This window comes from Telmatherina bonti (assembly GCF_933228915.1).
Source record: "Telmatherina bonti genome assembly, chromosome: 22".
In the NCBI taxonomy this organism is placed as follows: Eukaryota; Metazoa; Chordata; class Actinopteri; order Atheriniformes; family Telmatherinidae; genus Telmatherina; species Telmatherina bonti.
The window spans coordinates 9,028,514-9,045,794 of record NC_136631.1 but is presented as its reverse complement, the minus strand read 5'-3'; the positions used below and the strand labels follow the sequence as shown (position 1 = coordinate 9,045,794).

At 39.4% G+C, this 17,281-nt stretch overlaps 1 protein-coding gene across 1 annotated transcript in view; it reads right to left on the bottom strand.

Moving 5' to 3' along the window:
* Nucleotides 1-12,599, bottom strand: part of pdss2 (prenyl (decaprenyl) diphosphate synthase, subunit 2) — a 40,382-nt gene extending 27,783 nt beyond the window's left edge. Inside the window, exons 1-2 of the mRNA XM_079262121.1 lie at nucleotides 12,137-12,599; nucleotides 2,134-2,268 (exon numbers count right to left, since the gene is read on the bottom strand). Coding sequence (XP_079118247.1) covers nucleotides 2,134-2,268; nucleotides 12,137-12,384 — 383 coding nt within the window. The 5' untranslated portion in view covers nucleotides 12,385-12,599. The remainder of the gene's footprint in view (nucleotides 1-2,133; nucleotides 2,269-12,136) is intronic.
* Between the last annotated feature and the right edge of the window lie 4,682 nt (nucleotides 12,600-17,281).

The window sequence follows — 17,281 nt, the reverse complement described above, 5'->3', positions numbered from 1 at the left end:
GTGAATCATCAGTGTCAGGCAGCAGAGTGGGAAATGTTTTACAAATGCTGCCTGTCAGAAGGGAGGAGACCATCCCCCGGAGGTTTCAATCACCCCCCCCATCCCGACTCCCCCCATCCTACCATCTCGCCATCAGCAGAGGTGCTAATGAGCCCAGGAGAGGTGGGGGCAGAGAAAGAGAGTGAGCAAAATAGTGCAAATGAGGTGATCAAGTCATGCTGTGTGTGCATGTGTGTGTGTGTGTGTGTTTGGACTATCCTTCTTACGACTGAGAGAATGCTGCATGTCGGGTGTCACGGTGATGTTCTTGTCAGGCTGTAGCAGGATGTGGGTGTGTAGTAACTTGCACTGTTCGGCCTCGCTGACTGAACAGGGCCGATGCCTGCTTTATTCAGATTAGATGTAATATTAGGATGTTTCTGCACAGACTACAAGCTTTGTGCCAGCTCGCAGTAAGAAAGAAGCCTTTCAGGCACCCGCTGCACAGCCACGCCAAACACAGCAGTCACTTCTGGAAACCACTTGGCGCACACCCACATCCCCGCTCCTAGGTTTCCCGCCGGTGTGTGTGAGGAAGCCTGAGAGGACCTCACTGTGTTATCTGAAGCATTTAAGAAGTACTACGTTCATATTTACATTAAGTATAATGAACTGTTGCAAGCTGCAGATGTTACAGAAATTTGATTTCACAATAAGAGTAAAGTCGTGAGCTTACAGCTTAATTTTGGGAGATTTAAACATTAATTTTAATTTCATAAGGAATTCACTTTTATATTATTTAACCCTTATTTAACCAGTTAAAATCCGTGGAGAACAACTTCTCATTTACAGTGATGACCTGGTAAGAGGTCTCAGTGATTTAAACAAAGATAAACAGACATTTAAAGGCTGCTTTAAAAGCTAAAACATCCATTCTGCCTTGTATCAACAGTTCAGGCTGCTGGTGTTGTAATAGTATGGGGGATATATATATTTTTTGGCACATTTTGCTCCCCTTTGTACCAATGTGGGATGGTTAAACACCAAAGCCTACTTGAGTATTGTTGCTGACCATATCTGCCCCTTTTTGACCACAGTGTAGTGTCGTCTGCTGGTTAGTGATGATGCACCAAAGCTCACATCATCTCCAACATGACGATGAGTTCACTGTCCTCCGCAGTCACCAAATCTCAGTTCAACAGAGCAGCTTTGGGATGTGGTGGATTCTCATCAACTATATGACATTATTACGTCAATATGGAGCAAAATCTTAGAGGAATGTGTCCAACACCTTGCTGTATCTATGACACCAAGAATTAAGGCAGTTCTGAAGGTAAAAAGGGGTTCCAACCCAGTTAGAGCAACATGTAGACAAGCCATAAATGCGCCACGTGTCTTAACTTGTATCATGTAATGAAAAGAGGTCCTTCTTGAAAAGTTTTCTTCATTTTATTTCTTTATTTTACATTAAATAAACTAAATCTAACTGAACAATAAAACAGTTCCTATCTAATAACCTTGGTTACATTACCCTAATATTCTATCACATACACAAGATGATGTAGTGCTTCACTTACAGGAACTGATATGGACAATACCCACAAGATAGAATTACTTCGACACAAGGATCTTATTTCTCCATTTATCCCTCAGCAGCCATGTAACAGAGAGAAAAGTGCCCATTTATGGCTCTGCACTACAATGCCACAGATGTTCACTGCTCACTGTTTTCTCTCAACCAGCACATACATAAACAATGAAATGTGCAGAAGCCAGATAGACTGGCTGCCAGTGCGGTCACAGACACAAACCGGGGATTTGAATTAGCAGCTTGGTTGGAATTTATTTAACCGCAGAAGCCGCTGGACGCACATCATTACCAAGATAACGCTCTGCAACTGTGATTAAAGCTGGAAGATACCCGAATGCTTTTTCTTGCAAAAGAGGAAGATTCATTAGGGCGTCCTGCTGTCGTTAGCTCGAGCGCCATCCAGAGCTGCAGAGTTAAACAAGCGTACGGGTAGGGTGGCAGATGTTGAGAAATGTGAGGCAGCTTAATGATCAATTGCTGGTAAATCTTACTGGTAGTAAGACAATCATGACATGTTGCTTATTTAAACAACAAAATCAGTATGATGGGGTCAGGAGACTTACCTTGGGTAGATGCCGCTGACCATGTCCTGAGCGTGGAGGTCGGAGGCTGCATGGCTGGGCCCGGCAGCTTTCGACATTAGCAGGACAATTAGTCCTCTCATCTGAAGATTGTTCTTGTTGTCGTAGACAAACCCTCTGCAAAGAAATACCAACTTTCCATTAAACTTTCATCAAATATCTAATAAAAACTTGATTTACTTGTTGAAATTAACACAGAGATAGGAGTTGAGCCAATATTTACAAGGAAACCTCAGGAAAGTGCTCATCATGGGGGGCTGTCAACGGCAATGGCTGGATGAGACACTTGGTGCATCCATTAACAGGGATGAAGCAAGTTAAACCTTAAACATTTACTTAAGATATTAACAGGCTTTTTTTTTTTTTTTTAATCTGAGGTCTTTATTTACCACTTTAAACTTCAAAGAAAATAATAATAATTTTTAGGGATGCACCGATCCACTTTTTGGGAGTTCTGATCCGATATCTGAAATCTGCAGATACAGATATTTGCCGATACCAAATATGTTTATGTGAACATAATTTTACAACTGTGTAAGATTTCATCATAGACCGTATATGAAAGATAGATAGAAAGATAGATAGACGAAGCCTTCGGCGGTTAAAAGTGAAGCCTATGCAGAAGTGCATGAAACTGAGTTTCCCCTTTATCCACTGGGGGCTGCAGAACAGAGTGAATCCCCCATAGACTCCCATGTTAAAAAGACCAACTTCACAGCAGAAACAAACATGTTTACAGCCTGGTTCAAAAATCCATTTTCGATTAAATAAGTCAAGTTTACCTTCATGACAACTGTGGGGAAGGGAATTTTTTTCTAACTCGCCCATATAAAAACAATTTAATCTTGAAATTTGGCATATTTAACTGCGTGTCCTTTTGATCGACAGGTACCCGATCTCCCGCTTCAAGTAAGAAGAACGTAGAACAACTGCGGCTTTTAGCCGGTTAACAACGAGACTTAGCTTTAGCCCGCTTACCTCTGTTAGCTGGTTAGCTCCTGTTATCACCAGGTTAGCTCAGTTAGCTCTTAGCTACAGAAAGCTCGAGAGTTCGCTCGATGTCAATCATCCACCATGACACTCACAGCCCCCCTCTCAGCTCCACCTCTTTGCCCATATTTGTATTTTCCGGGCGAGACGACACGCATGCCCCTGCCAAGATGGAGATGGTAGGAACCGCCCACCGAGCTTCAATTCAGCTCTTCAGAAACCTACAGGTGACGTCATGGAGGCTACGTCCATCTTTTTATATAGTCTATGGATTTCATTAGGCTGTAATAAATGACCCATCCTTTCTTAAGTTAAGTCACCAACACAAATGTAAAAATATTACAGATCTAACTATTTCAACAAGTTTTATTTTGATTAGGCACATCTTACCCAATTACAACAATACATGTGCGATTTTGAAACAAAGATCTCGCTTTTCGTGTCACAAAAAATGTCACATTTTAACATTCAAGGCATTCATTTTGTTTAAAACATGTCCTAAGCATGTCATCACACAAATCTGTGCTAGCTTCACTAGTGTGGTATCGGTACACTTTTATTAATACCAAATATGAGTACACACGCATGGTATTGAGCCGATACAGATACTGATATCCATATCGGTGCATCCCTAATAATTTGAATATAGTCACTTTTCTAGTCAGTAATGTCTGAATTATTGTAGTGTAAAAGGTATTCATCAGGTTATGCTTGGCTATCTGGGTTTTTAACAAGGTTTTTAACTCAACTTTAACTCAATTCAACTTTATGTGTCACTTTAACATAACACCAAGCTGCAACAAAGTGCTGAACAAAGAAGTAAAACATTTAGAAAGTGCAGAGTTACATCTGAATAACAACAGTTAAAGGATAAAACAACAAAAACATAAAAAAGTTTAAAAAAAAAAAAAACATTAAAAACAATAGATAAGAGAAAATAATAAACAGAGTCTGATGCTGGATGAAAGGTCAGAAAATGGACAGTGATGTAGCTTCTCTAACCTGTAAAAGCAAAGCGCTCCATAGTTTTGGACCGAAAAGCGTCCGCCTAGACCTCGGTTACCTCCAGAAGGAGCTGATCAGCTGATCTGAGGCACCAGGCTGGCGAATATGAGGAAAGCAGCTCAGAGGTACAGAGGAGCCAAACCAGTTTTACCATAAAGTGATGCAATAAGTCTCAATAACTGTATAACACATGGTTCTATCAGTGGTAAAGGGTTAACTATAATCAACCAAAGGAACATTGATCATCCTAAACCAGGGGTGAGCATCTCTGGTCACCAACTCTGGTCCTTAAGGGCTACCATCCTGCAGGTTTTAGTGTTTCCCTGGTACAACACACTTGGTTCAAATGAAAAGGTTCTCTAACAACTAGTCATCTTTTGCACCTGCGTGTTAATAAGCCATTGACTTGGATCAGGTGTGTTGCAGCAGGAAAACACTAAAACCTGCAGGATGGTAGCTCTTGAGGACCGGAGTTGGGGACCCCTCCCCTACAGCCACAGTCCTCTGATGTTTCCTTGCTCCAACACACCAGATTCAAATGAAATAGATCCAATAGATGAAATAGGGGAACATCTAATCAGGAGGACCGGAGCTGCCTTCCCCTGTCCTAAGCAGTACCATCGTTATAAAACTGTGAATTCAGGGGTGCATTATACCAAAACTACAAAATGAATATAATTGATCAGTTTTGCTGCAGACTATCTTTTGTTTCTGATTCTTCTGGGTTTCAAAAGGGGGTATCCCCCGCACCCCCTGCCGACAACCTTGTGACACAATCACAGAAGCACACACACAGAGCCCAGTGGTAGCTGCCTGGATGGTGGGCAGATTAAATATCTTTCTAGTCTCTCTGGGGAGCAGTTAGACAGAGCACCTCTAATCCTGTCCCTATGGGAGCTCCTTGTGCTATGAATCACACTCTCGTTAGGAGCTCCGAGGCAGACAAGCGGTCACGCCCCCCCCTCCGCTCGATGCCCAGACACAGGCCTCAATACTCCACTGCCAAACCTGCACCCCCAACTTCCATCCCCCACCTTCTCTGACCCACCCCTGCACCGCAAGGCGGGGGTGGTGATGGCTGAGGAGCCCGAGACACTGAAAAAGTATAGAGAAGTAAATATACAAGTGATTCACAATGCTCTGAGACAGAGCGGGAAAACGCATAAAACACATCAAATTTACGATACAGCTGACATTATGTCTTCCCCTACAGCTCATGCAAGATATTTATGGTCACTCTAAATTTTAACCTAACAGGAAAATAGTTGCCAGATCGCTGCGGTGTGAGCACAGCAGCCTGAAAAATAAATAAATAAATAAATAAATGAATAAAAAAATCCAAGCCAGGAGCAAGAATGATGAAGCTGCTTTCTTCTTGGAGAGTCCAGGTAAGCCGGTGGCCTGAAGGTGGCACATGATTAATATTTATGTCACAACGCTCACCGGCATACATCAATCAATCACAACCGCCCTCCTGCAAAGTGGTGGGGGCATGAAGAGGATGTGGAAGAAGAGAGACAGTGAGGGCTACAGCAAAGGAGAGAGGAAGCAGGGGGAGAGCAATGGGCTGCTGTCATTTTAAAGGGTTGTGAACAGGTCACCACGCCTTCCACTCAGCAATTGCAGTGCAGGAATTCAGGAGCATAAGCTGCTGTACGCCAGGGCTGGAATTAATGCATGCAAATGCACGACCTCACATGGTGCCATATTGATCCTCCGCATGACATTTTTTCCAAAGTAATGAATGAATGAATGGATGGAAATGTCCAATACCACTGCACTTTTCCTCAGGAGAGATTTTATGCAATGTATCCGCCTTTACTGTGCACCGCCGATAAGACTTATAGATTAAATGCATGATATGTTTAGATTATCGACCAACTTTTTTTCCCTGAGTTTCCAGGATTTGTTTCTCTCGTTTCCAAAAAGCCTTTCTTTTTTTTTTTTTTTTTTTTTAACACATCTGCTGCAACAACCATGAAAATATCAGTTTTTCTCTAGTTTCTTATTCACAGTACTGCTTGCAGAGACCATACAAATCAACTTTTCTTAAAAAAAAAAAAATCAAGTAAAACTAAACAAAAACCTAGAAATTTACAGATTTGGTTCAGTTTTGCACTTCATAAATGATGTGTAAGGTAGTGGGTTTTTTTTTTTTGTTTGTTTTATGTGTTTTTAGTGTGTCTCAGTGCATATTGAAGGGTTGTTTTTTTTAATTTAGTCTTTATAATGAAAGTTAGGTCCAATGTACATACAATAATCTTTATGCTGTAATGACAGGAAAACAAGTTAATTCAAATTAAATTAAGGAAAACAAGCTGAAAGTTTTAAAACTAAAGTCAGAAACGCTTCCTGGCTGCGTTACCAGTTGGTGCCTTAGTTGCGTGTTATGGTCTGGCTACAACACAGTAGCCAGACCATCATTCTGCTGCTATAATGCCCAAGAAGACAAGTAAAGTGATCAATAAAAACAATAAAAATGACAAAAAAAATCAGAATGGATTATTTTTATTTAAAAAAAAACACGTTTTTTTTAACAAAAAAAAAATTTGATTTTAAAATTGTGAAGCAAAAAAATCCATTTTTTTCTATTTTTTGATTCCATTTTCCCACCTCCTATAGTATGTGCATAGTGGTTACAGAGGTGGGTTTGGGTCTGGAGAACCATGGCTTGAGAGAGCCCTTGAGCAAGGCACTAAAGATGGCAAAGCTAATTTGATGAATGAAAGTCAGTCAAGTTAATTTATATCTATCAAGATGAAACCGATTTGGTCATCTGGTTGTGTTTGCAACTTATTTTGCGAGATAATACAATATTTTTGCAAGACACAATGTATTTTATTTATCATTTTTGTTATTAAGGATGGAAAAAAGAAGAGAGTGGGATATTCTAACATTTAGAGCTCTGCTCTTTGGTTTAGCTTCAATGTCAACACTGATGGCAAAGTTTGCAATCCTGATAATCATTTAAAGTCATCTTAATGACTATTTTATTTATGAACAAAGAGAGGAAAGAAATAAAACAAGTCTTGATATCAGAATGGAAAAAAAATAAGTATAAATCAGTGGGAGGAAGTTCTAGTCTAAGTCAGACTGTCAAGGACTGTCCTTAAAGCAAGTAAAGTTTCTTCTTCTGGGCCGCAGTCCCCTCGCTGTAACTCCACACTTTGGGGCAAAGTTAGCTGAGCAGCAGATTTTGAGAATGAAAGGAAAGAAAAAACCGAAACCCAACTCCACGAGGGTCTGCCTGTCTGCTATTGTGGATATTTTTATCTGCTGCGCGTCTAAGGCCGAGACACAGTGGGAAATACGAACCAGCCAACCCGAGCTGACAGTGAGGAGTCAGACTGTCAAGAGGTCTACTGCACCCCTCCCCTTGCCGCCTCCACCCCCTGCTGCTACAACACCCAAATGGATTGTCATATCAGATTTAGGCGTATAGGTTATTACACCCTTGGGCTCCTGTTTCCATCATACCCGTCCGCACGGCGGGATTGAGTTTGAGGACTCTGCCTTCCAGTTCTCTTTTCTTTCTGCTCCAAGTTTGTGATAACTTTTGATAAAACACAAGAAAAGTCTGGCGACTCCTTCATTATGGGGAGAGAACACAGAAGATGTGACCAGATCCATTGGAGCTATCATTATGCAACCGATTTAAACATCCTGTTCTGCCTCTATGGTCATCTTCCCAAAATATCCCTCAGTAAAAGTCACGTAAAGACCAACCAAGACTTTGCCAATGAAGCCAACAAAATAAAGTTGGAGCTTTTACAAATAGACAATTTGAACGCAAACACCCAGTTAGTTGTTAGCTGAATTCTTCTTATGTCATCTATATGCTTGCATCATCTCTCATTGGTTTAATAAAGATGTCAAATTGATGCATAAATCCTTTATGACCATAGAATTAAAAATAAAACATACACACACGTCACAGTGATTATAGTCTGGTACAAATATCAGGCCCCGGTGCAGACGGCTCCTCGGATGGGGTTTCCATTACCGGTCCGTCTGCACTTACCTCTCTCGTTTAGATGTATGTAAAAGGTTGGAGGTGTCTTTTCATATAATGTGTCTGTGTGTTGCCTTTATGTCTGATTATAGACTTAAAGCGCTTTGAGTCACATATTTTATGTTGGAAAAGTGCTTCATAAATGAAGTTTGATTGACTGATTAAAATATAAAACACACATCTCTGCACGACCTTGTCAGAAAGCACCACTTTGCCTGTTTGTGTGACTGCTATTGAAGCCCCCGTCTTCCATTTAAAAAAAAAAAAATTCATATTCCCCTTAAACCAGGGGTGTCAAACTCCAGTCCTCAAGAGTCAATATGGACGCCTCCCTGGTGAGGTGTTCCAGGCACGTCCCTCTGGGAGGAGACCCCGGGGGAGACCCATGGAGGGATTATATCTCTCATTGTAAATGTACACAAACGAATAAAAAGAGTGATTTGCCGGCAGAGAACATCTGAAATGCAGAAAAGCTACACTCCTGTTTGTCTTTTAGGTTTTACTAGAAAAACAGGAGTGAACACACCATGACAGACAATGACATGAATAAATCTAAAAATTTTATAAATGTAAAACTACTTCTAAATGTAAAAATAAATGTATAAATGTAAAAATATTAATATTAAATATATCAACAAAAAGAATATTAAAAATAATAATATGCACTATGACCCATATCAAATTAAGTTAAAAATTATAAAATTTATTTTGGTTTCATTTTCTGTTTCATTCTTAAAACTCTGCAAACAGACTGCATCCAGCTAAAACTATCCCAATGAAGTGACGATGTAGAAACAGATATGAAACAGGACTATGATTAGGGTAACCAGTTGTTAACTGACTTCCTCTAGTGGTATGGTAAACTATGTTGGCAATCCCTTTCTAAAAAATTGATTCAAAACGCTTTCAAATCCACCGATTCTGTTACAAAAACCCCATTTTCCCACATTTTTAAGCTTGTTTAATCAATCAAATGCAACCTGAAAATACTCACCAAAACTAAGAGAATGAAAAAATATTTGTGTTATGATCACATGAGCATGTAGTATTTTGATAGCAACTGCTTGAGTGAGAGAAAACAAATAACTATTGATTGTCATGAATTGTTGTTTAGCCTGATGGAGACAGAGATGAAAGCAGATACTATGAATGGATCTGCAGGTGAGGCAAAGTGTAACTGTACTAGACCTGCTCAACATAAAACAAATACAAACAAGCAATGAAAGCAGTAAAGCATCATACTGGAATTTTCAAACATATTTTTTTTTACAAAAAACTTGGATAAAATAATCTGTAACTCGAAGGTAAGCATTATAAACTCTAATATTTCCACCACATGGCCTCACAGCAAGAAGGTCGCTGGTTCGAGTCTTGGCTGCGAGGTTTTGCATGTTCTCCCTGTGCATGTGTGGGTTTTCTCTGTACAGTCCTCCCAGTCCCACCCACACGACATGCATGCTATGGTTATCTGATCATTTATCACATGTAAGCCGCTTTGGGTAAAAGCGTCTGCCAAATGACTGTAGGTGAACATGCTGAGGAGATATCCTTCAGTCAAAAGGTTGCTGGTTTAACTTTCAGCTTCCCCAGTTTCCCCAAATTTTTGACTCTCATTCTGGTTAGACACTTCAGATTGCAGTGATTGCTATAAATGTATTAACCTAAACATTTATTACTCAGAGAAAGCTCAACATCACTATTATGCCTGACAAATTTGGTAAGAATAGAAAAAATAAATACATATTAACATGAATAAGTAAATCAGAGTAAAGATTTTATAATAAATTAGAAGAATGTTTTTGATTTTAAAAAGTGTTTTAAAAGCAGCTTCTTTTTTTTTTTTTTTATCTGTCAATTTTTATGATGCCAGTGCCACATTTTTGTAAGGGAAACTTTTTTTATCCTTACAGGTGTTTATTTAAGTCACTGATTTAATTTGTTAAATATATTTAACTCATTCAAACTGAAATATGACAAAAACATTAAAAAAAAAAAAAATAAATAAATAAACATACCAACCAAGGCTGGATTATCCAATGGACATTATGGGCAAAGGCCCAGGGGCCCACGCCCATGTGGGGCCCATGTGGGGCAAACACCAGCAGTTTGGACATGAAACAAAATGTACATAAAAGCCAGATAGTTACACCACAGTGTCTCATGTTTTGCTCTTGGTACCACTGGCTGAGAGATGTTAGAAATGTCATTTCACAGTGTATCATTCACAATTTTCAAAATGTTGTGGTGGGGAAGGGGGGCCCTGGATCACTCTGGGCCACTTTTAATCCGGCCCTGCTGCCAACAGGTCATGTCATTAATTCTAACTACAGAATACTGGATTAAACTCATGCAGACAATTAAATGTATTTGTTCGGAAAATGTGCCATTATTATAATGACCGATGTGTTTTGTCCTTTAAAATGTTTATAATTTACAAGGCATGAACTGGTAATCCTAACTGGAGCATGTCTGCAGTTTGCTCCGACCTTTCCTCCAGACGAAACAAACCCAAACCGAAGTTGGGACAGAAACTAAATAAAGTTGGAGCTTTTACAAATAGACAATTTGAACGCAAAGGTAAATTCTTCTTATGTCATCTATATACTTGCATCATCTCTCATTGGTTGAATAGAGATGTCAAATTGATGCACCAATCCTTTATGATCATAGAATTAAAAATAAAACATACACACGTCACAGTGATTATAGTCTGGTACAAATATCAGGCCCCGGTGCAGACGGCTCCTCGGATGGGGTTTCCACTATCGGTCCGTCTGCACTTACCTCTCTCATTTAGATGTATTTAAAAGGTTGGAGGTGTCTTTTTATATAATGTGTCTGTCTGTGTGTTTCCTTTATGTCTGATTATAAACTGTAAAGCACTTTGAGTCACATATTTTATGTTGGGAAAGCGCTTAATAAAGTTTGATTGATTGATTGAAATGTAAAAACACACATCTCTGCACGACCTTGTCAGAAAGCGCCACTTTGTCTGTTTGTGTGACTGCTCTTGAAGCTCCCTTCTTCCTTTTTTTGTTAAATTGCATATTCCCCTTAAACCAGGGGTGTCAAACTCCAGTCCTCAAGGGCCAATATCCACCAGAGTTTTGTTGTTTTGCTGCCCCAACACTAGGGTGACCAGATCTTCTCTCACCAAATGTGGGGCAATTTGAGATTCCACTCTGCCATGACAAAGTTAAAAAAAAAACCTTTCTATTCTGGTCTTTGATAATAAAAGTACAATCCAAACATAACTAATCTGTGATTATAAAGCCTCCCTCTGAGTAGCACCTTTTGTGTGACTCAGATTTTTTGTGCTGTTTCACGTCATATTTCCCGCCATGTGACACGTAAGATTTACTTTGACAAACCTTCTCACAGTCTCCTCGAACAGGTTAAACCTAGGAGCTAAGCCGGATTATCCAATGGACATGATGGGCACAGGCCCAGGGGCCCACGCCCACTTGGGGCCCATTTGCAGCAAACACCAGCAGTTTGGACATGAAACTAAATGTACATAAAAACCAGTGTTTAGCTATTGGTACCATTGGCTGAAATGTCATTTCACAGTGTATCATTCACAATTTTCAAAATGTTGAGGTGGGGAAGGGGGGGGGGGGGGGGGGGGGGGGGGGGGGGGGGGGGGGGGGGCTGGATCACTCTAGCCCCAGGGGCCTGTGCACTTTTAATCCGGCCCTGCTGCCAACAGGTCATGTCATTAATTCTAACTACAGAATACTGGATTAAACTCATGCAGATAATTAAATATATTTGTTCCGAAAATGTGCCATTATTCTAATGACCAATGTGTTTTGTCCTTTAAAATGTTTATAATTTACAAGGCATGAACTGGTAATCCTAACTGGAGCATGTCTGCAGTTTGCTCCGACCTTTCCTCCAGAAAAGAAACAAACCCAACCCGAAGCTGAGACAGAAAGCAGCTTGTTTGTGTTTTGTTTTGTTTGTTTGTTTGTTTACCTGGCAGTGTTGAGTAAAGGGTGCTGCGTCCCGACCAGCTTCCTGACGTGCATGGCCACATTACTGAGCTCATCACTGAGGAGGCACCTCAGGCTCATGAAGGAGGTAGGATATCCCACGATCTTCTCCGCGTCCGACACCACTTTGCTCCAGTTTGAGGATCCAGAGCTAGAGAACAAGCTCAGCGTCCTCTGGGCTCGGATGGAGACAGCCAAACGGGACAGTCGGGACCGAGTTGCCGACAACATTTTCCTTCTTCCCAGCAGCAGGTTGCCGGTTCTTACACCATGCTTTCACTGAGACACCGCGTCCGATAATAACGTCCACACATGCGCATAATGGGGAAAACATCTACGTGATAATAATAAAGTATTTAATAATAAAGTTTTTAGCAGAAAAAAAATAAACTAACATTATGACACTGGAAGAACAGCAATAAGTGTTTCACAACACGCTACCCTCCACACGGCGCTGCCATCTTTGAAAACGTAACGTATTACATCATGAGACGTAACCACGGCTACGACTGCACTTCCGGTAGAGGATTCTTTTTATTTTTAATTTATCTATTTTAATAATGTAGATTTATGTTGTTGTTTTTTTAAAATTCTGTTTTTTGTATGTGTTAAAACATACAAATAATAATTACCTTGTCCTGGTCCTCTTTCACTGTCCAGTTTTAAATTCACTCTTATTCCTCTTTCACTGTCAAGTTTTAAATCCACTCTTATTCTACTTTCCCCGCCCAATTTTAAAGCCACTCTTATTCCTCTTTCCCTGTCCAGTCTTAAATCCATTCTTATTCCACTTTCACTGTCCAGTTTTAAATCCACTCTTATTCCTCTTTCACCGTCCAGTTTTAAATCCACTCTTATTCCTCTTTCACCGTCCAGTTTTAAATCCACTCTTATTCTTCTTTCACTGTCCAGTTTTAAATTCACTCTTATTCCTCTTTCACTGTCAAGTTTTAAAGCCACTCTTATTCCACTTTCACTGTTCGGTTTTAAATCCACTTATTCCTCTTTCACTGTCCAGTTTTAAATCCACTCTTATTTCTCTTTCACTGTCCAGTTTTAAATCCACTCTTATTCTACTTTCCCCGCCCAATTTTAAAGCCACTCTTATTTCACTTTCCCTGTCCAGTTTTAAATCCACTCTTATTCCTCTTCCGCTGTCCAGTTTTGAATCCATTTATTCCACTTTCACCGTCCAGTTTTAAATCCACTCTTATTCCTCTTTTACTGTCCAGTTTTAAATCCACTCTTATTCCTCTTTTACTGTCCAGTTTTAAATCCACTCTTATTCTACTTTTCCCGCCAAGTTTTAAATCCACTCTTATTCCACTTTCACCGTCCAGTTTTAAATCCACTCTTATTCCTCTTTTAATGTCCAGTCTTAAATCCATTCTTATTCCACTTTCACTGTCCAGTTTTAAATCCACTCTTATTCCTCTTTTACTGTCCAGTCTTAAATCCACTATTATTCCACTTTCCCTGTCCAGTTTTAAATCCCCTCTTATTCCACTTTCACTGTCCAGTTTTAAATCCACTCTTATTCTTCTTTCACTGTCCAGTTTTAAATTCACTCTTATTCCTCTTTCACTGTCAAGTTTTAAAGCCACTCTTATTCCACTTTCACTGTTCGGTTTTAAATCCACTTATTCCTCTTTCACTGTCCAGTTTTAAATCCACTCTTATTTCTCTTTCACTGTCCAGTTTTAAATCCACTCTTATTCTACTTTCCCCGCCCAATTTTAAAGCCACTCTTATTTCACTTTCCCTGTCCAGTTTTAAATCCACTCTTATTCCTCTTCCGCTGTCCAGTTTTGAATCCATTTATTCCACTTTCACCGTCCAGTTTTAAATCCACTCTTATTCCTCTTTTACTGTCCAGTTTTAAATCCACTCTTATTCCTCTTTTACTGTCCAGTTTTAAATCCACTCTTATTCTACTTTTCCCGCCAAGTTTTAAATCCACTCTTATTCCACTTTCACCGTCCAGTTTTAAATCCACTCTTATTCCTCTTTTAATGTCCAGTCTTAAATCCATTCTTATTCCACTTTCACTGTCCAGTTTTAAATCCACTCTTATTCCTCTTTTACTGTCCAGTCTTAAATCCACTATTATTCCACTTTCCCTGTCCAGTTTTAAATCCCCTCTTATTCCACTTTCACTGTCCAGTTTTAAATCCACTTTTATTCTTCTTTCACTGTCCAGTTTTAAATTCACTCTTATTCCTCTTTCACTGTCAAGTTTTAAAGCCACTCTTATTCCACTTTCACTGTTCGGTTTTAAATCCACTTATTCCTCTTTCACTGTCCAGTTTTAAATCCACTCTTATTTCTCTTTCACTGTCCAGTTTTAAATCCACTCTTATTCTACTTTCCCCGCCCAATTTTAAAGCCACTCTTATTTCACTTTCCCTGTCCAGTTTTGAATCCATTTATTCCACTTTCACCGTCCAGTTTTAAATCCACTCTTATTCCTCTTTCACCGTCCAGTTTTAAATCCACTCTTATTCTACTTTTCCCGCCAAGTTTTAAATCCACTCTTATTCCACTTTCACCGTCCAGTTTTAAATCCACTCTTATTACTCTTTTAATGTCCAGTCTTAAATCCATTCTTATTCCACTTTCACTGTCCAGTTTTAAATCCACTCTAATTCCTCTTTTACTGTCCAGTCTTAAATCCGCTATTATTCCACTTTCCCTGTCCAGTTTTAAATCCCCTCTTATTCCACTTTCACTGTCCAGTTTTAAGACCCACCTCTGTTCTTTGCCGTTTTACCTGGAATAGTTTGGTTTTATTAGTTGTGTTGTTTTTATTGTATTGTTTAAACTAGTTTAATTTATTTGTTTATTTATTTATTGCAACTGCAGCCACAAAAAGAACCTGCAATGTTTACTATCCCACTGTCAAGAAAAAAAAAAACAAATAAATAAAAAATACACCATACAAAACCGTTTCTCATAGTTTTGCCTTGTACTTTGCCTTAGCTCATCCTTGCATGGATTCTTCGCCACATGTCCATGGCTGTAAATCTGCATCCAGGAAGTAGACAGGTTTATCTGATATTCTGCATGAAATATATATTTGGGATATTACTTATCCCTTATTTTGTTACTTATCCCATTTGGGATAAGTAACATCTTAAAAGAAAAAAGTTCACATGTACAATTTAGAAGTAGTTATCTTAAGTGCCGTCAGGCTGCATCTGAGGACACTGGAGCCACTCGAAGATGAAAACATGTTCGGAAGAATTTTGGCTGCTGACAGGCACTGTACCTTTAAAATGGAAGGGTAACCGTAGTTAATTCAGTTAAATTCAATTCAACTTTATTTGTATAGCGCCGCTTCACAACAAGGTTGTCACAGGGCACTTTACATACACGAATCAACATACACATCATTTCGAGCCAATTCCTAGAATAGAAACCAACTGATTGCATTGAGCCATGACTTCGATCCAATCCCCCATCCTGAGCTGCACGAGGCGACAGTGGGAAGGAAAAAACTCCCCTTTAACAGGAAGAAAACCTCCGGCAGAACCCGGCTCAGGGAGGGCAGCCATCTGCCTCGACTGGTTGGGGTGGAGAGGACAGGAAAGACAGATCAACATGTACAACTGGACTTAATCCGAAAGACCGGAAATGGTGGCGGTGATGTAAGGGGGCGAGCAGCATGGTGGGTGGCGGTTCGTAGTTAAGGAGGAAAGACAGTCATCCATCATTCAGAGAGATGGTGGATTGATTCCAGGAATGCCAAAGTGTCTTCGGGCAGGACACTGAACCCCACATTGTCTCCTGATGAGTCCATCAGGGTATGAATGTGAGTAATAGGAGAACGCTCTTGGTATATAACAACATGCTGTAGTGCTGTGTAGTATAAAAGCTCTCTGAGTGGTGAACATTTGACAAGAAAAGCACTATGCAAGATCAGCATTTACCATTCGGAACTGCCTAACATTTGACATAATTACTATTCCTGTATTTACCACTAGATGGCAGTATTTCTTATACACTGTACCTTTAAAACAAATATATACTAACTTAGAATTTAGTCATTATTTGTACAAATAAAAAAGCACAAATCAAATGAGACACATATCAATATTACTTGAGAAGTGATACAGTTTCTTTTTAAAATTATAAGTGTGAAGACTTCAAGGATTTAATGCATCTTCTTCTTCAACAGTATTTGGTTATTGACCACTGCTTTTGTCAAATAATTTGGAATTATGAAAACCTTTGCACTTTTCTATTCAGTAAAACATGTACTGGAAGATTTTTAGGAAAACATTTGCTCACTTTGCCTTTCCATTTTTTTCATTCATCCTTTGTTTAACCAAATAAAAACCTCTAAAATGAGCGAAACAACCACAAGTTTATAATAACATCAATTACCAAAATCAAGTCAAACAAATCTTCCCTCTTCATCTGTTTCTTGTCTGTCTAAAAGATTCATTGAAACCTAAAATGATTTAATAACAAGTAAGGGAAGAAAAAACCTTTAAAGGTATAAATTTAAAGGAAACTGCTGAAATCATAGTGAAGCTTCTCATGTTTCCATTCATGCAACACAATCCTTGTGACAATATGACAGTTCAACAGTATGATAGTGTAATGCGCTGATGGTGAAAGCGGTTTAACAATGCTTTCATTGAGCCTTCCTCGGTCTGACTTGCTCTACTGGAGAGAAAGTCTGTCAAGGACAGCTTCCACAGCCTGGAGCTGCATCCTCCTCTGTGAGTTCATGTACAAAACAAACAGAGAGTTTGTACATTTATGTTCATGACCTGGAAAATCCAGAGATTTCTTCATCATCGGCATAACTCAGAACCTGGAGAGACAACGAAAATTGTTTTTTTTTGGTAATATGATGCACTTTTATATCTTTAAAGTGCAAAAGGAATTAACCAAAACTTCTGAATTATTTCAGTTTTTACATATTTCATTTTCTACACTTGTCCAGTTTGGTATAAATGTAGACATAGCAGTCTGCCTCTGCTTGCATAACTGCACAATTTACCACCAGAATGAAGCATCAGACTTAAATTACAGTAAACCAAGCTGCTATAGCTGGAGGAACAGATTAAAAGGGGGGGATCTTAAGATGCCGGTACTGGGTTGCCGCTTTGCGAGGCAT